Source organism: Cryptomeria japonica, chromosome 4 (genome assembly GCF_030272615.1).
Source record: "Cryptomeria japonica chromosome 4, Sugi_1.0, whole genome shotgun sequence".
Classification (NCBI taxonomy): domain Eukaryota; kingdom Viridiplantae; phylum Streptophyta; class Pinopsida; order Cupressales; family Cupressaceae; genus Cryptomeria; species Cryptomeria japonica.
In genome coordinates, this window is record NC_081408.1 from 72,256,329 (window position 1) to 72,281,225 (window position 24,897).

General features: G+C 32.8%; 1 protein-coding gene across 1 annotated transcript; it reads left to right on the plus strand.

The window, feature by feature from the left end:
- The first annotated feature begins 1,592 nt into the window (after positions 1-1,592).
- On the plus strand, positions 1,593-14,449 carry LOC131077882 (phenylcoumaran benzylic ether reductase IRL1). The gene is made up of 5 exons (XM_058015470.2): positions 1,593-2,118; positions 12,961-13,095; positions 13,188-13,425; positions 13,545-13,748; positions 13,915-14,449. The coding sequence occupies exons 1-5, from the start codon at positions 1,804-1,806 to the stop codon at positions 14,076-14,078; spliced, it is 1,056 nt and encodes a 351-aa protein (XP_057871453.1). The 5' UTR covers positions 1,593-1,803; the 3' UTR covers positions 14,079-14,449.
- Positions 14,450-24,897: the final 10,448 nt, after the last annotated feature.

Below are 24,897 nucleotides of genomic sequence, written 5' to 3' on the forward strand. Positions count from 1 at the left end.
CTTCTTCGTGCTCTGTTTTCTTGCTCCACTGAATGAAATGGGTTAATTTCATGTCCACATTTATAAATGAGAATTTGAATTTGAATCGAAGTCCTTTAATATCTTTACCTACTGTGTTGCATTTGAAATTTGAATCTCCATTTTTTTTCCATTTATGTCTGAGTTGATTGTTTTGGTTGTTATTTACATAGTCAGAGTGATGGATGTAGGTGATATGACTAATGGCGACGTTGAAGTGACCATATACGGTTGGTTCGACTTGGACAAATGGGACGATGAGTGTGGAAAGGTGTTGAAAGGCTGTCGTGGTCTGATGCACACGTGGATAGCTAATGACCATCACGAGACCTTTGTGTGGCCACATCACTGTCCATGAGTGCTCATGTGGCATGGGGTGCTGTCATTTCGTTTTGTATTGGTGGAACGTGGTTGTCTGAAGGGTTGAATAGTTATACTTTTAATGTTTAATGCAAACACACAATGTTTCTATTGTGGTCCCATTATTGGGCATGCATTGTTTTATGACCGAACACGAAACCTTTATTTTGAAGTAGTATGCATGATTTTAATGTTTTGTTATGAACTTAAAGTTTTATATTTGGAATGGGAAGGTCTAGACTTGCAAGCACGATAGCCCAGCAAGGGCATGAAGCCCGCGGCTGCTAGCCCAGCGAGGGCCTTCACAAAGTTTTTTTTGCCACCCGATACGGGGGCACGAGCCAAGGGCCTTCACAAAGTTTTTTTTGCCACCCGATACGGGAGCACAAGCCAATAGGCTGAACCTCTTCAACTAAGAGCCAAGGACTGAGGGTTATCCATTCTGCCAAATTCGCTTGGGGCACGATCCCATCCTCATCCCTTATGATGTTGAAGCCTTGCACTCAACAAGACTTGATCCCTAGTGGGCTCATTTGGAGCCATTCAACTTCACCAGTAGACCAAGGGCCCATTGACTAATATGTGTCTATATTTTATGGTGTTATTGATTGGTTCTGACATGTACATGTGTTGGGACACGTGTCAACATGTATTGGGTGGTTAGGTGGTCACTTGTGGGCCCCTAACGGCCTTATCTCACGTTTAGGTCTCCTCACATGTTTTGACTCTCCCCTATTATTAGGCAACAATTCATACATACTCAACTACTAATATAATTTTTTATTTTTTTAGTCCAAATTGTTTAGAAGGGAAGGTGCACCTGCTTCGAGCTCTATCGAGTTCCAAGCTCTATGGATTAAATCTATACCTTCACGTTTGAAAATCTGCGCGGTTTTAGGTGCCTTTTCAACTGTCACGCTCAGAATGAACTTCAGTAAGCCAGGCGAGAGATCCCCAATAAAAACATACGGATTTTTCCCTTTCATAAATTTGTTTTGTTCCTGACTTCTTAATTCAGAGGTCCCACCCCTTAATTTATTGTCAAACTGATTAATATTACTTGTACCTCGTATATAATACATTTTTATTATTAATCTCGGAGTAATAATTATCTGTACCTCTCGGGAGTAGCTGAGATAGAGACTGGAATTGGAAGCCTCTAGAATTTCAGCTAATTGAATTTAAACAAATTTCAATTACATTTTGCTCTCAATTAATGCTGTGTAATCCATTTACACCCAGAACAGATTTAGTTTGTCGCTAAATATCATTTGTATTATTCACATCCAACGGTTTCAACACTACATTTTACCAATCTTTATAGCCGTTGAGATATAATAAAATGCCCGTACTTGCCCTTCACGAGCAAATTTATGATTGTTTTCATTAGCGTTTGTCCATTGTAGTAAGAACTATATAAGTAGGATGAGGGAAAACCGTCCAGGTTCAAGGAATCCAAGGATTGGAAGGAACATCTATTTTCATACTATTGCCCCCATTTTTATATCTCTACTTCTTGTTTACTTGATTTTCCAGTGGAAAGGAGGTGATTCGGGTAACATGGGAGGCAGCAGAATTCTGTTGATTGGAGGAACTGGATACATTGGTCGACATGTGGCAAAAGCCAGCATTGCTCTTGGCCATCCCACTTACCTTCTGGTCAGAGAGTCCACGGCTTCAAATCCTGTTAAAGCTGAGCTTCTGGAGTCCTTCAAGGCATCAGGTGGTCAAATAGTGCATGTAAGTGCTTTAAATGGATCACCTGAAGTGCCATTTTTGAGATGGGTATTGTCCATGTGGGTTCTTGTAGGTTCTTACTACATTATGAGAAGTGATCAACATGTAGATAATGTTTCTGATTTGGTTGTTGGCCATATGGTTGTTACCTTACATTGTGCTTAGCGATCCAAATGCGTATGTTTTTGATTTGGGTATTTCTTATATGGTAGTGCTTGTTTCATATTTATTATATAGAATAAACGATTTACTTTTGGTTGTGAATTTCTGGTTTGTTTGGAACTTTTGTATGTGGTAATTGTTTATATGGTAGTTCCTGTTTATTGGATTGTGATTTGAGATATGATTAACATACAGATATGATTTTAAATATGTTTATATTATATCTCTTGGAATTCTTATGATGCATTGAGTGATAATTATGTTAGGGTAAACTGAATTCATTGCAACAGTTTGGCAATTTCTGTAATGGGTTGTGAGAGAAATGTTTGTCTATTGTTTGAATTTTGCAGTCTAATCATTATTGAGCAGTATTGACTCATTCTGATTCTATTTTTGTAAAGCTAATATTAAATGATGGTGTAAGAAAAATTATTAACTGCGTCAAGTCTGTGGAATACAGAACATGTTTTTAATAGTTTTCTTGAGGTCACAGAGTAAATGACAACTGCGTCAGCGAGAAACAGGGCTAATGTCAGTTGAGCCCCAAAATAAATGGTGTAAGACATTATTTACTCTGACAACTCTGTGGAGTAGAGAACATGTTTTTATTAGTTCGCTTGAGGTCACAGAGTAAATGACAACCGAGTCAGCGGGAAACATGGCTAATGTCAGTTGAGCCCCAAAATAACATTATTTTTTAATATTGAACAAAGCTTCTCGTAAGTAATAAATTATTCGTTTTCTTGACGGTATCTAATAGATTCTTTCTTTTGATAGGGTTGGCACTATTTTTAGTGTAAGCATCAATTCATTTTTTTTATTTGTACAACATATTCTGTATTTTGTAATTACTGCTTATTTTAATTACTGTATAACTAGCATACTTATTCTGGCCATGGGGTCTGCGTTGGACCTGTTAATACGCATTGTAACGAGATTAGAGGGCTTTCAGGCCTGAGTTTATTTTTCAGCCTTGCCTTTTAAATTGAATATCGATGACTGGTCACATCTGCCAAGTTCCTTTAATATTTTTAGTTTTGGAGAAACTTGGAGAGTATCAAATTGTATTTAATATTTTATGAAAAATTTAAAAGGATTATTTTATGGATGTAATTCTCTTAACTTAGTTGTAAGAAATGATGATTTTAAGAGGTTAATTGATGACTTAGGTTATATGATGAATAGGTCATAAGGTGCAGTATTTCTTTAAGGTTTTGTAAATAGGGTAGCAAGTTAAGTGGGTTTGATTTTGATGGTATTGGGATTCGCAACTTCATGAGAAGTTGCAATGCATCATCCATCATCCCTGTGAATATCATCTTGATGCAATAAAGAGATCTAGAATGGAAAAATCGATAAAAAGCAGCATTCTTCTGGTTTCAGCACCTACTAATAGTTCCTTCCAACAGACTATTGATTGTGCTGAAACAAAGCTTAAGAAAATTTGAGCTTTACCGTGGTAGAGGTGTTCGATTAAGAGCTAGGTTGCATTGGATGAATGAAGGAGATAAATGAACCAAATCCTTCTTCAACTATCTCAAACATGACCATTATCAACTGCGGATGATATCTATCAATGACCAAGAGAGGAAGGCCCATGACAACCCCGATAATATTTAGTTCATTTTTCTCAACTCTACAAACAATTGTTTATTGACCCAGCTGAAGGAGATTAACTCCAAGATATTATTGAGGACTCTGTAGGAACTTTCATACCCAATAAGATTGATCGTGATCAGCAGACCTACGTAGACTGCCTATTCACCTTGAGGAGTTCGGTGCTTCCTTGAAAGATATGACCGACTCTAAGAGCCTTGACATGGACAGGCTTCTTGCAAAATTCTATAAAATAATGTGGCCACTTATCACGGAGGAAATCTTTGAGGTTTACAAATATATACCTTACCAAAGGGATTCTTTTTGTCCTTCAATTAATCAACGGCTGGGAATGTTAAATCCTAAGTAAAAAATGAAAACAAAGTCTGACACTGGAGACCAATTACTTTTATTAATGCCTCCTTTAAGATTCTAGGCATAGCCATGGTTAAAAGAATTAGAAACATGACTGAAGAAATTGTAAGACCTGAACAAATTAGCATTCTTAGGAGGGGGAATTATATAATGCATGTTGGTACTTGCTTGTGAACTGGCAGAATGGGCTCAACAAATAGGATAAAATAGCGTCCTGATTGAATTGCATTTTGATGAGGTGTAGGATAAAAAAGAAGGCAGTTATGCCCTTGTCCCAAGCTCATTTCTCACATTCAACCCCTCCTTGCTGATGTTATTAATGGCTCCATTACCCAAAACGTTTTTTTCTTCAAATGTCAATAAGATAATACTATCCATTGGCCCCATTCCTTTATGTTATCACTGCCAATGCTCTTGAATACTTATTCAACAATGTTAAAAATCATAATCTAATCCACAACATTTTGCTTCCTATTGATGAAGTGGCGCTTAATCCTCACTTTGTTCATAACAGTTTAGTACTCACTCAAAATTCCCAATAAGAGCTGAACAACGCATTCGATGTTTTGAATTTTTTTTTGCCTAGCAACTGGCTGCCAACTCTCGTAATAAAATTGAATTTATGCTAGCTTCTGCTGGCTTGCCTCCTCCATGTATACTCCACAATGGAAATGCATAAAACAGGGTGAAATTTCAAGATTTCTAGGTATCCCAAAAGTGGGATACCTATTCCCTACCCCCTATCCCCTTTGGGATAGGAGTCACGTTGTCTGAAATGTGGAAGTGGCTCATCAATAAACTTAAAGACAAACTTTAGTTTCGTTCAAACAAATTTATTTTTATGATTGGATGTATTCAACAAAATCCTTACATTTCATCCTCCTGACTTCTGCAAACTACAACCAGTTAACTCAAATCTACCCTAAGGATTCCTTAGGGAAGAGGGGACAAGGACCTGCCACATAGCAAATTGGATAATAAGAGTTCTTAAATAATCTGTATTTTGGAAGGTAACCATTAGGCACATAATTGCTATAGTCAAGGTCAACAATGTTTGGAACGAGTGGGTAGAACGAAAATATCCTTATGGCATAACACTTCAACCCTCAAGTTTCCAAGAAGTTCCTAAGCATATAGAAAACCTAGCAAGCAGTCTCTTCTTGAATGGTAAGGACACTCACTTAGTAATGAGTAAGTTTCCCTTTATCATCAATATGTTGGAGCATGTTGGTATATCTAAGCAATCAATCATTAGCACTTAGTGCTCAGTTATGTAGCAAAATTCTATTTAGAAGAGGAATTAAGTACTTGAAAGAAATCAATCATTAGCACTCAGTGCTCAGTTATGTAGCAAAATTCTATTTAGAAGAGGAATTAAGTACTTGAAAGACATTTGGGACTTATCAATCTTAATTTTAAAAGTAATATGCAATTTAAGCATGATTACAAATTGTTGAATGCTCATATAAATGACATTCACAAAATTAAAGCTTTGGGTTTTTAAGCTTTATAACTAAAACTTTCAACTTCCACCTCATGTATTTATTGTGAAAGCTTACCCCTCATTCCGATCTATGTGAAATTTCTCCTTCCAATTCAACTTCATTTGAGGCTTACTGTGAAATACAGAGTGAATTGGTTCGAGTCCAGGTGGTTGAGCTTGAGCCTTGTCATTTGGAAATCAAAAGTAGAGATGAAAGCTCAATTTCTACCTTGGAACTGCAAAATTGCTTTGAGTGAATGCCCTACCTTCCTTATTACTGAAGTTCTCAAGTGTCTATTCTGTTACATAATAGAAACCATTAAACATGTCTTCTGTACTTATAATCATGCACAACAAATTTGTCATAATAGCATGATTTCACTCCCTATCATAAGACTAAGCTGGATGTCTACAGTCTAGTCAAAGATTAAAAGGCCTTGCATGTAATGTCGTTATCGCTGATGCTTGAGTGCTGCCCACTCCTGAAGAAATTGGATATAATCTCTCAATAAAAATATAATCTACTTTTTGGAGGTCTATTTCTAAATCTGAACATTTTATATTAAAAAAATAATATATGTTTTTTTTCAATTGAAAACAAAAAATTCTTTAGATGAGAGAAATATATATATTGTTTTCTTTATGTTCTGTCTAGAATAATAAAGTGTTATTCTTCAATTGACTAAAAATAATATATTACAGTAACTAGCACACCTGTTCTGTGCTTGTGTTGGACCTGTAAATGCAAGCCATATAGAGATTAAGAGGAGTTTTAGGCCTACTTAAAACGGACGGTAGGTTTTGCTCGATCACCTTTAAGTTGAAATTTGATGACAGTTCACATCTTTTCAGTGCCTTACATTCTAAGTTATCAAGATATTTAGAGGGTACTAAAATGCTTCAAATATTTGATGCAAATTTGAAAGGATTATTAAGTATTTGGCAACTGTTTGCCTTTGGAGTGAATCTATACCCCAGGTCAAATAGCAATACACATTGAATATATGGCAAAGGTAAGTTCTTATGTATTTGGAGTGAATCTATACCACAGGGCCAATAGGAATACACACTAAGTATTTGACAAGTGCTTATGTCTTTGGAGTGAATCTATATACCCCAGGCTAAATAGCAATGTACATTAAATATATTAGGAGTGAATCTATATCACCAAATACAGCCAAATTTGTAATTAATGGATGTACTGGTTGACAGGCTGCTGTTGCCTAGAGCAACTATACTAATGATACTAGTATAAGCACATTGGTATTTACACAAGATAATTTAAGCAATCAAATACACTTTAAAGCTGGATATCAATTTTTAAAAAAATATATCTTAAATGGGGACACTTGATCATCTTTTTAAAAAAATATGCACACTTTAAAAGGCATCTAATCTCATTTTTTGCATTGACTTCCTTTGTGTTGGCGGGCTTTTCATTGTGTGAATGGATTATCGTTTCTCATCTTTTGCATGCTTAGTGCTATGAGGCTTTTAGAATTGTTTTATAAATGTTTATAGAAATTGGTCTTAATCTACATTCTTGGGAAGACCTACTAGGCATCATTTTTTAAATGGCTATTTTTCTTTTTCTTGATTTGTTGGTTTGGAGTAATGTAAGGAGTTTGTGGTCTTGGATTTTATACTCGCTTTCAAACCAACTTAAATAGATACAGTACATCTACGAAAGATCAATAGTGTATACTCAATACCTAACCAAGGTTGTTAGCATTGGATACAAACTTATTTCATTTTTCTTGCTACGTGAACACCAAACAAATAAACATCATAAATAAACAAATGAGAAATAGATTTCACAAAATTAGCTACTCTTAAATGAATTGCCTCATTCATTTCTTTATTATCATAACATAACAACAATGAGTTAAAAAATTGAATAGTTGTACAATCTCAAATTTTGATAGACATTCATTCAATGGAAGAGGCTGCCACACAAAATCAATTGCAGAAATGTGAATACACCAACAAATGAAAAGATTTTCCATCAAATCATGCAAGGATACATTTTGTGATCACCACAATCAAATGCAGAGAATGTGAATGAATATATGCCAACCAAAGGATGAGCATAAATACTACCAATATGATATATTTTGAGTCTAAACATGAATAGAGAAGTTAAGGGCTTTTATGTATGAATAGAAAAATAGGGAATGTAAATGTTTCAACCATATTTAAGCAAATGAAGGTTGACACCATAATTAAATGTTTAAAGGCCCAATATGTAGACATATAAACAAAAACATAAAGTGATGGATATCGGTTAACATCTTCTGATGTCTTTTGGTATCTTCGACAAATGAAACATTTAAAAAAGAAAAAAAATGTTGTCTTTATGAACTGCAATAATATGTTGATGAATTTTTTTTTATGATACTAAAAAATAAATTAAATAGCAGGTCAAAGACCAATAAAAAACTTAATAACGAGTTTATATCTAAATACAAATAAAATGTCAAAACAAAGTTTGTTGATGAGACGGTTTAATGGAAATTTTAATAGCACTTTATTTTTAAATTTATTTAGCATTTAGTCTTTTCTTGTCACATATAAATACTACTTTCAATATCACATGTGACAGAAAGACAAATAATTTACATTCATATAAATTATTTTTAGCATTTAGTCTTTTCTTGTCACATATAAGTATAGTTCTATGTCGAACTTTCAACTACGTTAATATGTTTTCTTTTTTTTTTTTTTTAATATGTTTGATAGGACATTAAGAACTATTTCTTAAGCTTTGACTTGTGGACCATTCTCATATTCCACACTTTTTATGAATTTATATTGATTATTTAACAATTTTCAAGGCTTTTGAAAATGTCTTCAAATGTTAAATCGTAATCTTGTGCCACTACTACTGCAATTGGGAGAGCTTGAATTTAGAGATTTAGCAGCTCAAGACATTTGTGGAAGGTTTGGAATGGTTGAATAATCAATGTAAGTTCATGAAAAATTTGGATGTTGAGAAAAGCTTATATGTCAAAAGTGTAAGAAATGGTTCTTAATACCATCAAACATATTAATGCATTTGAAAGTTCAAACTATACTTTATATGAAATGTATGCATTGTTTTTTCTTTTTGTCATGTGATATTGAGAGTGATAGTTGCATGTGACAAGAAATTACTATATGCTAAATAGATTTAAAACTAGAGCACTGCTTATAGTATAAAGATTGCATTCTTTTTCTTTTTCTTTTTTTAAATGTTTCGTTTGTTGAAGATGTTGAGAGACATTAGGAGATGTTAATGTATGTCCGTCACTTCATGTTTTTGTTTATCTGTCTGCATATTTGAGCCCTTAAAAACATTAATTATAGTGTCAATCTTCATTTGCTTGGATATGGTTGAAGCATTCATATTCCATGTTTTCTTAGTTATACACAAAAGCCCTTAACTTCTTTGTTAATTTTTTGATCCAAACCTTATTGTATTGGTAGTAATTTTGTTCATCTTTTGGTTGGAGTATTCATTCACATTCTTGCGTTTGATTGTGGGGATCATAAAATGCATCCTTGTATGATTTGATGCAAACACTATTCGTTTGTTTGGTGTATTCACATTATTGCAGTTGATTTTGTGTAGCACCCTCCATTAAATATAAATGCGTATCAAAATTTGAGATTATATAGCTATTGAATTTTTTACATCATTGTTGTTAAGATAAAGATATTTGAGTGATGCAATTCATTAATAGTGGCTAATTTTGTGAAATCTCTTTCTCATTTGTTTATTTATGATGTTTATTTATTTGGTAGTCCCTACCTATATAGGCAAATGCTAATGTTTTCAGTGGGCTATTTGCAATTAGTTTGGTCTTTGGGAATTACACCTGCTGAGAACTAAACCAAATTTACTATGGTTCTTGGCCTCATATTTTTTTCAAGTTAATTTTGGTTGGTTTTTTTAATTTTTTTATTGGTAGATCATATTTTTGAAGGTATGTTTTGCTTTTTCTTGTTTAGAAATTTGAAGGAAAATCTGTGGCCAATCAAAAGTGAGCAATGGAAAGTTTTTGATGGTTTTCTAATGTTTCGCAAAATATAGATGTGCCTTTGTTATCCAGTTTATGGACCATCGGATTTCGCTACGTCTTTGTGGTTTTACTGCTGTATGGGGCAAAAATCTACTACTTGTTTTATGAATATGTGAGTGGGTTAATTTAAATTTGGTGTAGTTTTATCGAGTTTTGATGTGGGTGTATTTAGTTTTGACATTTATGCATTGAATTTTCACGTGTTGTGCAACATATCAAGGCTTATAGAGCTAGTCCTTTTTAATCCTCATAGCTTTTTGTTATTTTATCTTTATATTTCAGTTGCCAGAGTTACGCTTGTGCTGGCTTTTGGGAGTCCTTTTAACGTATTTTAGTCATCCCATTTCTTTACTCAGCTCCATCACCTGCTATGATGGTGGTAGCTTTCATTTTAGTTGGGCATTGGTTATTGAGCTGCTTTCACTTTATCTACTGAAGTTGTTGCCATCATGAATCAAAATTGGATCATTTGTTGTATTTTGTAAGTTTAAGGCTGTAATGAGGATGCAAGCTCAATATGATGATGGGCGGAAATCATTTGTTGTATTTTGTAAGTTTAAGGCTGTAATGAGGATGCAAGCTCAATATGATGATGGGCGGAAACAGGTCCTTCTGGGAAACCCTGGGGATGAGTACGTCATTCCAATATTTGAAGGGATGTGCAGGCGTTTTACTAAGGAACACTCACGGGGAAGAACCTTCTGGGAGATGTAAGATAGCAGTCAAATGTACAACAGGAATGTGCAGATGTCGGGGAAGACGGTGGACATAAGTACTGTTTCATCATCTTTTTCCATTCTGTAAAATACTGTATTGAGCTTATGTTCATTGTTTATTACCATCACACCCATGTACCTACTGTGTTGGACCCCTAACTGATTCCAAGAAAAAAAAGGTATTGCATAATGATGCGGTGCAGAAACACCAAATACATAAAAAACATCTTTTTGTTGGCTTTGTCTTGCAATGTTTTGATTGACGCTGCTTTATGCTATGTTACTTTCCATTCTGATTTCTATGATGTTTCTGATTTTGTTTGTGATCTCAATATCTTGGATTGTTGTTTGATCAAAAAGTTCGATTCTAGGGTTTTATTGATGTTATGTGAACTGTTCGAAATATTTGCTCTACATTGTTTGAACATGACAAATATCATGTTAGGAATTACAGAAAAAAACATCTATTCTCATATAGAAATTGCAGAAAAGAAAATATAAACAACTTCTAAAGCTTACTGAATACCTACGTTTAGCTCAATTTCAAGGACTTTCTTTTTATTATTACATAAACCCTCTGCACCACACCTGTGCTCTTCAGTATCCAATTCAGCAGTGCTAGTTCGCAGATAGTTGGAGAAATCTGAACCCATATTGTTGGACACAATGATGGTTCCTTTCCTAATCATTCCTCTTTCCTTAAGCAACAGGAAATCTACGAGTAACACCGCTTGGAGATCCATCAATAAAAATTCAAAGTGTGGAACCCCTTCATTGTCTAGGATCTGACACAAGCCCTTCAATCGTCCAATCTGTCACTTAGTGTTCCTTCCACGACACCCACCTTTCATGCAAGCCCTGAGATCAAAACAAACCAGAAAATGCAGGGGAAAATTTTAAAGACAGTGTTAAGCAGGCAATCTCAATTTCATATGTGATCCAAAAATCCATCTTTTCTGAATAAAAATAGATTTTCCTTTTTCTATATGTAATAAATAATAGTTTATAAGAATTATTTTTATTATGATAAATATTTTATTTTTAATATATTTTATAAAAAGTAATTTGTGATAGCTTATTTTTTATTAATATAATGACTTATTGGACACTTATTACAGTTCATTGACAAAAATAACATTGACATCATCTACGATACACGCACTCAAAAACACTTGACCGTAGAAATTCTTAAGGCTTCTTGTTAAAGCCCTACCTCACAACCTTGAAATAAAGAATAACTTCTGATGTCTTAAAACTTAGAATGAGGTGGATTGATGGGCCCCGATTAAAATGAAATTTAAATAGCTGGCATGAGAAGACCATGTTAAGTGCCTTTATCTATTTTCATATTCTTTCTTGTGTACTTAAATTTTCATACTTAAAAGTTTAATATGAGAGAGAAATCAATTAGAAAAAGATCCTTTGAAAGGTTCTCAATAATTTTCTGAATATTGTCAAATATTGTCAACATCCTCATTTTACAATAACAGCCAAAAGAAAAGTAAAACTACGATAATTTGCATGATTTATAATTGCTTTGGCAACATTGCAATTATTTGGGGTTTATTAATATAGAGATCAGCTTGCTGTCAGGCTTTGTCATCTTGGAAGCAATTCGAACGGCTGAAGACTCACAATAAGTTCCCAGCTCTAAAGCTAATTTGGATTCACATCTCTGCACTGCAGATTCCAGAATGGAGCCCTTCTGTTGGCAAATGTTCACCATCCAAACACGTTGAGTGGAATCATCAATGGGACCCAACATGGCCTCTGCATATCCTTCCTCTGCCTTATTAAGAACATAGAGAAGCAGGGCTGTTTTCCTACCATCGGGAGGGGTCTGCCCTGTGAGCCTTGCGTTCTTGCCTTCTGAGAGAATTGGCTTCCACTCTTGAGTTTACAGAGTGGGCTGTTAATGATGTTGACAGAATAATGATAAGTCCAGCTGATAGTAGGAAATATAGATTTTATAGTGACAGTGATTATGCTTGGATGAATGTCCATTGTGTTTCCCCTCCTGCAAAGTTCCAATTTTTGCCTTGATGAATGTCTTGTTGTCCACGCCCTCCTTGAAACTTGCAATTAGATTGATTTATTCTGAAAAGCATTCTTTTGTATTACTAAATCTTCAAAATCTCATGATTTCCAAACAATAAGCAAAGTCTAAATACGAATTTATCCACATCAAGCCAAAGAACATCTTTGCTGTTTTTCTACATTAGGTAGGGACTCCAGCTGCAACGCAGCCCTTGTTTATATATTCTCGCTTAGACACAAGTCAGGTGAACACCAATCATGGCCTTGGATGAAGTACTTGGTCTCTCCTCTGCATTGATTATTTTACTTTGTGGCCTATATTATACTGGCTTAGACATGAACTCCAAAAGGATTGAGCTTGTATCATTTTACTTGTATGTGCCGAATCCCAGATCTAAATAATATCTAATGGCAGGGATCTCTGGGTGATCATACAAGTCTTGTGGAGGCAATCAAGAAGGTTGATGTGGTTATATCCACAGTGGGAGGGGCGCAGATAATGGATCAGTTAAACATTATCAAGGCAATCAAAGAGGTTGGAACCATTAAGGTATGCAATAGTTCTCCAAGATTCATAGATTATTCTGGTTAGAAATTAATATGTTGCAATGCTTTTCATGACCAAAGCTGATGGTTTTGCAGAGATTTGTTCCATCTGAGTTCGGAAATGATGTTGACAAAGTCCATGCAGTGGAGCCTGCTAAGACCATGTTTGGTAATAAAGCCAAAATCCGCAGGGCCATTGAGGCAGAAGGCATTCCCTACACGTATGTTTCCAGCAATTTATTTGCAGGTTATTTTTTGCCAAATTTGGGGCAACCAGGCCTCTCTGCCCCGCCAAGGGATAAACTTGTTATTTTAGGGGATGGCAATGCCAAAGGTTTGTAAATGTCCTTTATAGGAATTAACCTACCTTCATTTTGTACTATTTATTTTTACAATTAGTACTCTCTGTGTCATAATCTTTCCCCTAAAGCAATTCCTGAAATGAATGCCCAGTTGTGTATGTAAAAGAGGAGGATATTGGCACTTTCACCATCAAGGCAGTGGATGACCCAAGAACTCTGAACAAGACCCTGTATTTGAGGCTTCCTTCCAATACCTATTCTTTTAATGAGCTGGCAGCCTTGTGGGAGACGAAGATAGGAAAGACTCTGGAGAAGGTCTATGTCCCTGAGGAAGCTGTCCTCAAAAAAATTGAAGGTTCGTAGTATTAGTTTCATTTCAAAAATTGTGTGGTTCTTGGAAATTAGATTATGCTTACATTGTTAATGGAAGTGCCAGTTAGATTTTTGATCGATGTTTTTTATATTTGATGATTCTTTTGCTGATAAATCAGTGACATGGCTTTTTGTAAAATGGTTTACAGAGACACCATTCCCAGCCAGTATTGGTATTTCAATTGGTTACTCTACTTTTGTGAAAGGGGACCAAACCAATTTTGAAATTGGACCTGATGGTGTGGAGGGCAGCCAACTCTACCCAGATGTGAAGTACACCACTGTTGAAGAGTATCTTGACCAGTTTGTTTGACTAAGAATTGAAGGTGACAATATACTAATATAGTGGGATGTATAGCTTTAAAGTTGACAATATAGGAGGTCTAAAATCCATTACCTGAGCACTATCCACACTATTTAATAATAATAGGCATATCAGTAAGGATTAATCTCCTCTGCAGTAGTTGAGGAGATACTTTTGTTTCTGTATGTGGGTATTTGTCTAAATGGAGTTTGTCATAAAGGACAAATACTTGTTATGGTATTAAGTTTCTTTTGTTAATTGTATATGAAACGAGAAAGTTAAATGTTTTTTATAGATAAATGGACACCAGAATTATATATATGAAATAATAATGTTAAAATGTTTTATACACAAATGAATATAGCTGAAAAGTTTTTAAAGGTTCTGATATATTTATAAATGAATTATTGTATGGATATTTCCAAGTTTGGAATAAATTTTGTTAACATTTTAGAAATGAATTAATAAAATATTAAATAAGCAATTAAGAATATATAGTAAAATACATTGTATATATAGATGCAAGAATAAATTAATATTTTTCAAAAGATTTTGTTGAAGTAGCAGACAGATTTTATTAGCGATGAATGGCAATTGAAGAATTGTACATATATGTTAAGATGGTTAATAGAGATCAATTATTTTTATATCAATATGATATGCAGATTGGAATGATAGATAAATGTTATATAGTTTACATCTTTAATTGTTAGGATGGTGTTAATTGCTAGTGATTTATTGTTTTGGGGTTTTCTATTTTGATCAGTTCTAAAGTATTAATATTTAACTTTTGTTTAATTCATGCAATGTGTGAAACCCTTTCCATATTTTTATAGATACTTTTATGTTTTCAAGGATGATTTTTAAAAGATTAATATTTAACTTTTGTTTAATTATGCAATGTGTGAAACCCCTTTCCATATTTTTATACATACTTTTATGTGTTAAGGATGATTTTCTGTGATAATGAAAATTTTGAAAACTATAGTCTACTGTTTTTGTTTTGAATTATTTTTATGTCGAAAGGCTCTTACCAGCGTCCATTCATTGCTTTCGTCATCATCATTTTTCGTTAAATGCCCCTCACTCTGTGCCGTCCATTTGATTTGGATCACGATTATGTGATCTGCCCCACATACACCCAGACTTCTGATGTAAACACAAGCAGTTCAAGGCATCGATGGGTTTGACGGGTCTGCCATGGCCTTCCAGCGCTGTCAAGCAGGTATATGCAAGTTGCTCGCATCCCTTCTCCACATCTTTAAAGTCTTGTATGTCAAACTGCTCAATACAAGATTCGACACTGTTACAATGCACAGAACGGAAAACATGTGCCTTCCAAGGAATCCCCCATGCCGCATAAAGCTCGAAGTCTTCTCTTTTTCCCCGTGATTGACAATCCCGTTGTAAGAACAAAAATTGTGAAGTCTTCCCTGTTGTTCAAACACCGCCTTCAGAAGTCATGCTTTAGGGCGCATTCAAATTTCCATCTGGGAGAAAACGAGACGGAGATTTTGCAGTGCTGTAGCAAAATGTGGAAGTTGGGGTTAAAATGGATTCCTTGTTACAGCCTAGAGGATACCATGGGCAGCATTTCATGTGACCAAAATGTTGAAGAGATGCATCAAGATTACTATATGCTCTTCACACTTTCCCTGTTATCAAGAGTTAGCGACTTGCTAAAATGGCAGCACCACCATACTAAGCATTTGAGCTTTTCATGGATGGAAGAGACTTCCAATTTTAGTCCACTGTAGTCTTATTTATTACACACCATCATCTTCTGAAGCATGTATAGTGAATGAAAGAAAGAAACCTCAAACTTGCTCAATTTTTACACATGGTTTGCAGAACCAATGACCAGAACTCCTTGTCTTTGCTTGCAGATGCAGAATATACATTTGTTCAACCTGTAAAAGATTATTTCACTAACCATGGCTCTCAACAAAATCCAGTAATCCCTTAGTGCACAACGCCATTTAAGAGAGTTTCAACTTCATTGTTGTGATATGAATTAATTTAAATGCTAATTTATTCTCATGCTGAATATCTAGAACTACAAAGCAAGAAAAACACTCTGGATAGAACGCCCATGTAAATAGAAACCCCCCTAGGCCACTACCTTTACCTAAATTCAGGTGAGGCAAAATTTTGGTTTCGTTTACTTAATGTCAGCTCAATAGAGGATAAGTATTTTGTTTTTAAAGGATATATAATATATATAATATATTGTTGTTTACAACTTTAATTATGTAAATACTATTTTATAGATGTTGGCAATATGAGAATCTTCTTCTTGTAATATTATTTTAATATTAATTGTTAGCTTATTTATTTTGAACTGTAGGGTTTCTCTAAGTTTGATTGTGACACAAATCAATCTAATATAGTATAGGTCTCTTCAAATATGTTTTTCTTTTCTATAAAATCAAAATAAATGTAGAGATTAAAAAGAGAAAATTCTTACTTTTTCTCACTTAATGTAATGATGGGGATAATTGGGTTACAAGTGGATGGACTATTAAATTACTTTGGGTTTTAAAACCAAACTCTTCTTTGATAGGGTTTCTTAATATTTATGTAATATAAATGATTTATTATAAATTTTGCAATAGTTAATGTTTTGAAAGAAGAGTTAAATCTTTTTTTTCATTTTCAATATTTGATTAATAATAGAATTAATAAAGAACAAAAATATTAGATATATCAATAACACATATAGATTAGTAATATATGCATATATACGTGTCTATTTATAATATAAATATTTGAACAATTTAATTCTACTTTTAATACAAACACTTTGACATGCACTTAAAAGTCATAAGAATGAATTTACTCTTGTTGCAAGGTATGTGCCTTTGGTTTCCTTGTGTCGTGCAGTGCAACGCTTGGGTTTTGTGACATGGCTTAATCGACTCCTGTGAATTCTATAAGTCTAGTGGTTGTATCAGACATTATTAATAGGTCAATCTTTTGGTGCAACGACAACACTTGTAACAATTGGTATCAGAGCTAGCTCATAGGTTCAAACCTCTCACTTGCGCTTGGGGGGGATTGTTGCAAGGTGTGCACCCTTGGTTTCCTTGTGTTGTGTAGTGTAGTGCTTGAGTTTGTGACATGGCTTAGTCGCCTCCTATGGATTCTATAAGTCTAGTGGTTGTATCGGGCATTAACAAGTTGATCTTTTGGTGCAACGACAACCGCACTTGTAACAACTCTTATATTTGGAGGGATTTTTTTTTGAGTCCTTGTTCATATTAAGATTCTATTATTATGATTTTTAAGTTGTTAGAACAAGATCAACCAATATTTCCCTTATGATTATCTATTATCTTAAATTCATATTAACAAATCAATATTATTGGCTGAACTATTTTCACTAATATTAGGAATTTATATCAAGCATTTTCATTTCTCTCATCTTCTCTACCCTTTTATTCACCAAAAATACTAGATAAGGGAATCACCTTCTCTAGCCTTCTATTTTACTAAGCTTGATGAATTCTTCTATAAGAAGCTCACAAGGTGTTCTTACATCTCTATTCTCCATGTTTCTCATGTTCAAACCTACCATAGGCATGAAATAGAAGTCAAAATTCCATTTTTATAAAATTTTAGTGAACAAATAAATTAGATATGAGAAATTTGAGACCTATAATAATAATCTGACATGGTATTTGTCCTTATCATTACTCTTTGGGTGAACTCACAATAATGGTTCCCACTTTTTTGCCACTTTTGACACTGAGATGTACATTTTTAAAATAATCTTCAACTTCCGAGAACTATAATTTTTAAACTATTAAAAATTTGAAGATGATGTAAATTAGTGATTTCTAGCATTTTGTTTGTAGATTCTATATACATTTTTTTCAATTTTTTTTGAAAGATTTTTTAAAAATTTTTCCATCTCCCTCGAAAAGTAGTTTTTTACAACAAACTACATTTTTTAAGAGTGATGTGCCTTCCGTAACGCATAACTTTTTTTCTATAAATGATAAAAACTCAATTCTTTCGAATTTTGGTTTGTAACATCAATATCCAGGGCATGCATTTGGTTTTATAGTGATATGTTCAATATTTTTTATTTTATAAAGTTTTGAAGTCCAACTAGTCATAATTCAAACATAGGTTTACGTTTGAACACATAACTTGTTCTATATAAATCGAAATTCAATTTTTTTTTTTTTGTTAGAAAGAAGACATCAATACCAAGGGCATAGATATTTTTCAAAATTTTTTTGAATTAGTTTCTTATTTTTCCCAATGCGTTGAACAGAGAAGTTTATGTTCGTTTAAAAACCAACTTTTAATAAAATTAAAAAATCAAGAACATAATAAATTCAAAATATAACAAAATTATATCCGTTGGAAAGCTTGTTTCGAGTACTACCATCTAATATTTTTGGGTTATGAAGATTATTTCATTCGTGTACTGAATCAGAGCTCCGAAGTCATTAATTCTTCAGAACTCTGAAATTTTTTGGGAGAAACTTCCAATTTTGGGGTTTCGATCGAACACATGTTCGATCGGATTGGGTTCGCTCGAACCAAAGTGGGTTCGAGCGAACCCCCATTCGCTCGAACCCCCGAGCTAAATTTCGGCACACATTTTTTGGTAACTGCCATGTTCGAGCGAACCCAACAATTTTTAACTGTCGGCTTTCGTTCGAACACGGGCCGACGCATTTTTTGTTTTTTTTTTCATTTGTGGAATCGTATAAATATCTATAATTTTTTTTCGCTTTTTATCACTCAAATGATTAAAATAATTCGCACTTTTGGATGAGAGAAGATATTTGAAAATTATTTTGAAAGCGAATAATTTGAAGGTTTTTTGTAAAAGCATGGGGAACAAGAAGAGAAGGCAAAATAAAACTGCAAGGAATTATTCTCCCGAAACGGAAGAAAGATATCGAGAACAAAGAAGACAAAGATATCATGATGCAAGTATGTATTTTTAATTTTATTTCTATTTAATTTAATATGTATTATGTATCAATTAATTAGAATTCAATATTTTTTATCTAATATTTTTAATAGGATTAAAAATAATTTTGTTTTAATTGGAAAACATAATTAATTTGAGATAATACATGTGTATTTGCAAATTTCAATTTCCATCAACTTGCTTGTTGTGTAATTGCATTTTTCTCCTATATAATTAAGTTCATTTATAATAGATAAGACCTATTATGTCATAATTTTTAGGTTCTAAATTATATATATTGAATATTTAATCTACATGTACAAGTAATTTCATGTGATAGGTCCTTTAATATCACATAATATATTTGTCTTAAGGGTAGTTAAGCATATTAATTTTGTGAAATGTTTTTTCAAATGTGGTCATATTGATTTTAATAATAAGGCCTATTAGGACTATTACATTGATTATAGTTCTTAAATGTGACATAAATTTATAACAAAGAAGATATTTAATTTAATATGTATTACGTATCAATTAATTAGAATTCAATATTTTTTATCTAATATTTTTAATAGGATTAAAAATAATTTTGTTTTAATTGGAAAACATAATTAATTTGAGATAATACATGTGTATTTGCAAATTTCAATTTCCATCAACTTGCTTGTTGTGTAATTGCATTTTTCTCCTATTAAACATGTTGAATAATTTAGGTGAACTATTTATATTCAACTTCACGTACATGCAAAAACATTTCAGATTAGGAGGTCTATTATGCAATAATAGGTCTTAAATATACTCACATGTGACAAATTATAGTCCACTTACATTATGGTCCATAACAAATTAATATGAGGTCACCTAAGTTATCGTATGCATGCATCAAAATATTTGTACTTTTAATTTTCAAAATTGGAATTTCTAATTTATCAAAATTTTATTTTATGTGTTAAATTAGTGCTCAAAATTAGAGATTGAACTTTAATCCTAACCTGAGAACAAATTGAACTTTAAACCTAAACAAGTAATTTAATTAGAGTTATAACAATAAGGTCTTAAAAAAGTATTTAAATTTAATAAACCAAATTGAATGGGCTTTAATTTTAACATGTAAAGCTTTAAGCCAAATTCACCCCTATTCTTAATCCTAATTGAATAATCTCTGATTAATTCAAGAACCTTACACAAACTCTTAAATTATGTGCAGAACGGGCAAATGAACCTGTTGAAGAACACAATATAGTTGATGAACATAGGGAGGAGATTGTCCAAGTTGAACCAATGGAGACCTTTGAAGGAGAGGGGTCAGGCTCCTTACCTCCTACCACTGATATGGATGAGCATATTGTGGATCTAGCTAAACAGGTGAAGAGAAATATTTCTTATAAAAATTTAGATCATTTACTTGAAATGGATGTGGATGAGTTGAAACGTCTCAGTGAAGAACCTAGACATACTAAAAGGAGGTCAATGAATAAAAGTGCAAAAGAAATAATGTCGCATTTCAACAATCTTGATACTACACTAGAAAAAGCTCAATTGTTATCAATTGTACTTACTCATAAAGACTTAATAGATCCAATGAAATTGTTGGGTATAGATACAACAAATCAAAAGAGGAAATATTCTCAGCTACAAAAATCTATTGTTGATAATGTTAAGAAAGGTTTGGTGAACATTGGTAAAAAATCTCGAAAACTAGATAAGACCATTTCAAGAAGAGTGATGTTGACATCTTTAGTAAATGAAAGATTGCCTCAAAAAAGACAAATCTCTTCACTGTCATCTGAGTTTGGTTTTAGTAGAAGGACAATATCTAAATATGTTAAAAGGAGAAAGATTTTGGATGATACTACCTCAGAAGGGAATTGGGCAATTATGTGTAGAGCTCCTCGTTCTGATAGAATTGAAGATGTTGTTAGGAACTTTGTGACAAGTTTTTGGAATGATAATACTCGCCCTTCATCAAATAGTAGAGATGTTATCAAGCAAAGGATTGGTCCTGATCGTTATGATCTCCATGTAAAACATTGGCTAGACACAACAAAACATGAATTGTATGTATTGTTTACTAAAACAAACCCTCATATAAAGATTGGACAAACCATGTTTGAACGGTTAAGGCCATATTATGTGAAGTTAAACAAAGTTTTCGAAACTTGTTGTTGTCGTTATCACATCGAATTTGACTTGTACTATCAGGTGTTTCAAAAGATTAGAGAAGATAATGATGGTTATGAAAATGCTCCTCCTAAACGAACAAGTCAATTTATAGCATCCATCTTATGTGATAAATCAGATGATAATGCAACCGGTCAAATAAATTGCATAAGAGGAATTTGTGGAACATGCGGGGACTTGGCTAAATTGCCTTTGAGAGATGAAGATACTGACATGAGGAAGATGGTAAATTGCAAGAGTTATAAGTACAAAAAAATTGAAACAAAATTTGGAAAGGAATCTACAAGACTAGATTATGTAGAAGAAGAAATACCTATTGGAACATTTATGGAAAATTTTCGTAAGTTGATAAAACCATACATATGCCATGGTTTTTTTGCCAAGTGGCAAGCAGAACAATTTAAAAGATTAAGAGACACTTTCCCACTTGGAACTATTTTATCTGTAGTTGACTTCGCAGAGAATTACTCTTTTGTGCAACAAAAAGAGATTCAATCAGAGTATTATTTTTCAAAGCAAATCACTATTTTCGTGCATGTGTGTTATCGACATGCACAGATGAATTTAGATGGTGTTGATAGTACATTTGAAAATCGTGTCATTAAGAAAGAGTACCACTTCTATATCAGTGATGATAAGGAGCATGACACACTTTTTGTACAACATTGCTTTAAGAAGTTTTTTGAATATTTGAAAGATAGAGGCATAACAATAGTTAAACATTTTGTTTGGTCTGATGGATGTGCGGCACAATTCAAATCTTCGAGGCCATTTTATGCACTATGTAGATATCATCGAAATGACAAAATACCACATGTTTGGAGTTTTTTTGAGAGTGGTCATGGAAAGGGTGAACATGATGGTGCAGGAGCTTGTATCAAACGTGCTATAAGAAAGCATCAAATAAAGTACACAGGAGAACGTATAGAAAATGCACATGATGTTGTTGAATGGTGTAAGAAACACTTTGAACAACCTAATTATCCTGGGGAATCATCATCAAGAACATATAAGCCCATTCCATATAGAGTGTTTTGGGAGATAACTGGTACGTGTTCTCTTTTAGTATTTTATTCTATTTTTTTTTAATTTAACAACTTGATCTACATGTATGTATTCTTGTACACATGTACATTTTACAGATGTGGATAGAAAATCAATGCATGGATGCAAGAGTGTGGAGAGGACAAGATCTTTGCATTGTGTCATGAGTACAGATAATCGCCCATGGACATTATACACTAGAGATTATTCATGTTTTTGTTCTGAATGCATTTTCGAAAACTATGTTGATTGCAAGAACCAAGAGCTTGGATATGTTAGTGAATGGAAAATGGTGCCACTAGATGTTTCTGACACATACGAGGATTCAAATGAGGATGAAAACTTTGAAGACATTCCTTTGAGTTCTGGTGATTACGATCATATTTCAGGATTGATTAAAAAAGGTATGTATGTACATGACGTACACATGTAAACATTTCCTTAAAAATGACATATAACTTAGAATTTATTTAAATTGTGTCAAATTGCAGGAGATATTTTTGCAGTCATAGCAGAAGATGGAAATATAGAAGGTGTTAGTTATTATTTATTGCGTTGCACAGAAGAGAGAAAGAAGTTATCAAAATCTGAGATGAGTGATGGAATGTCATTTCCCACAGGTTTGAGTTCTAATTTGAATATGTACATACATACAAATCGCTTCTGTGAATTTTTTTAATTTCTCATGTTTCTTATATACATGTACATGCAGGATCAGTTGTAGTGCAAGGGACATATTTCAAACAAGTTAAAATTGTTCAACATGGGATTCATTTCACTGAATACCAAATTGATAACAAGGTATATCAGTATAGTCACTTGGTCATTGCTGTTGGCCTAATTCTTCAAACAGTTCCACGTCGAGGGCGGACTCAAAAGTGGAGACTAGATAGTGAAGATCATGACAAAATATTAAGTGTTATTGAAGAGCGTTGTGAACCACTTGATGTGGTATGAACTATATATACATAATTTAGTAATCCACTTGAATTGAATTTTAATGTAAAAGTTCAATCTATAAATTCTAGATCTCAAGTAACTTGTTTTGAAACTATTTAGGATAAATATTTTTTTAAGTTTATTTATACATTATATCAAATTAGGATGTATTTAAATGTGCACGTGTTTAATTGTATGTAATTGTATTTGTATTTAATTAAAAAATGCATATTTAAATTAGAATACATAATATGTACATTTGTAAAATTGATATATTTAATATGGAATTAGGACATGTACATGTTGTGAACTATTTAACTACAATATACATACCTAGAAGCTCACATACCTACAAATATACATACCTATGTAATATACATGTACTGGATGCGAACTATTCAATACATGACCTATCTTAGTTTAGTTTGTTCATTTCATACATACTCTTTTGTTTGAAAATCAAACATTTATAATTGAATACATTTAAATCAAGTTTGTTTGAAAATCAAACATGTATTTAAATCTAATCTAATCAAACATGTATAAATCTAATATAATCAAACATGTATAATAGATGATCAAACACAAACCAGGTATACAGAATAATCTAGAGTCTAAATAAGTCATTGTACATGCATGAAATATACAATCTAATCAAACATGAATTTAAATCTAATCTTTAATCAAACATGTGTATAAATCTAATATAATCAAACATGTATAATAGATCAATCAAACACAAACCAGGTATAAAGTATAATCTAGAGTCTAAACAAGTCATTGTACATGCATGAAATATACAATCTAATCTTGAACATGAATTTAAATCTAATCTTTAATCAAACATGTGTATAAATCTAATATAATCAAACATGTATAATAGATCTTGATCAAACACAAACCAGGTATAAAGTATAATCTAGAGTCTAAACAAGTCGTTGTACACATGCATGAAATATACAATCTAATCAATCATGTATTTAAATCTAATTTAATCAAACATCATGTACATAAATCTAGAATATAATCAAACATGTGTATAAATATAATATAATCAAACATGTATAAAACTTATAACATGTATAATCTATAGTCTAAACTCCATGTATAAAGTATAATCTAGCTCTAGTCAAACACAAACCAGGTATAAAGTATAATCTAGAGTCTAAACTCCATGTATAAAGTATAAAGTATAATCCAGAGTCAAACATAAATCAGGTATAAAGTATAATCTAGAGTCTAAACTCCATGTACGTGCATGAATATATATATAATATGAAAGTATATAAAAAGATAAATGTAAATGAGCTATAAAGTCTGGAGCAAATCAACACTGGGGATCATCATGTCGGCTACGAACTGAGCGACCATCTGAGGGGGAGTCCTGCAAAAGTAGAATTTATTTAAATATTAAATATAATATATATAGATCTCTCTAGACGTGCATGTACATCAAATATATATATACCAAAAACCATAACTAACCTGTACACTAATGTCAGCATCTAAAGAATCTCTCCTACGCACATGCTCAGAGCTCAAGGAAGGAGTGACATGAGCTAACTGTCAATTTAAGGATTAGTCCACAATCAATTTAAATGATCTACAAATTAAAACTTAGAAAGTTCTAGATTATTTAAATTAAACATGAGATCTATATATATATATATAGATTTATTAGGTACAAATTTGCAATGTAAGTATACATATCTTCTAAAATTTTAAACGCAC

Coding starts and splice junctions, on each gene's coding strand:
- LOC131077882 (XM_058015470.2), top strand. CDS start 1,804: ATGAGGGAAAACCGTCCAGGTTCAAGGAATCCAAGGATTGGAAGGAAC. Junction 13,426..13,544: donor AGGGGATGGCAATGCCAAAG/GTTTGTAAATGT, acceptor ATGAATGCCCAG/TTGTGTATGTAAAAGAGGAG. Junction 13,749..13,914: donor TGTCCTCAAAAAAATTGAAG/GTTCGTAGTATT, acceptor AATGGTTTACAG/AGACACCATTCCCAGCCAGT.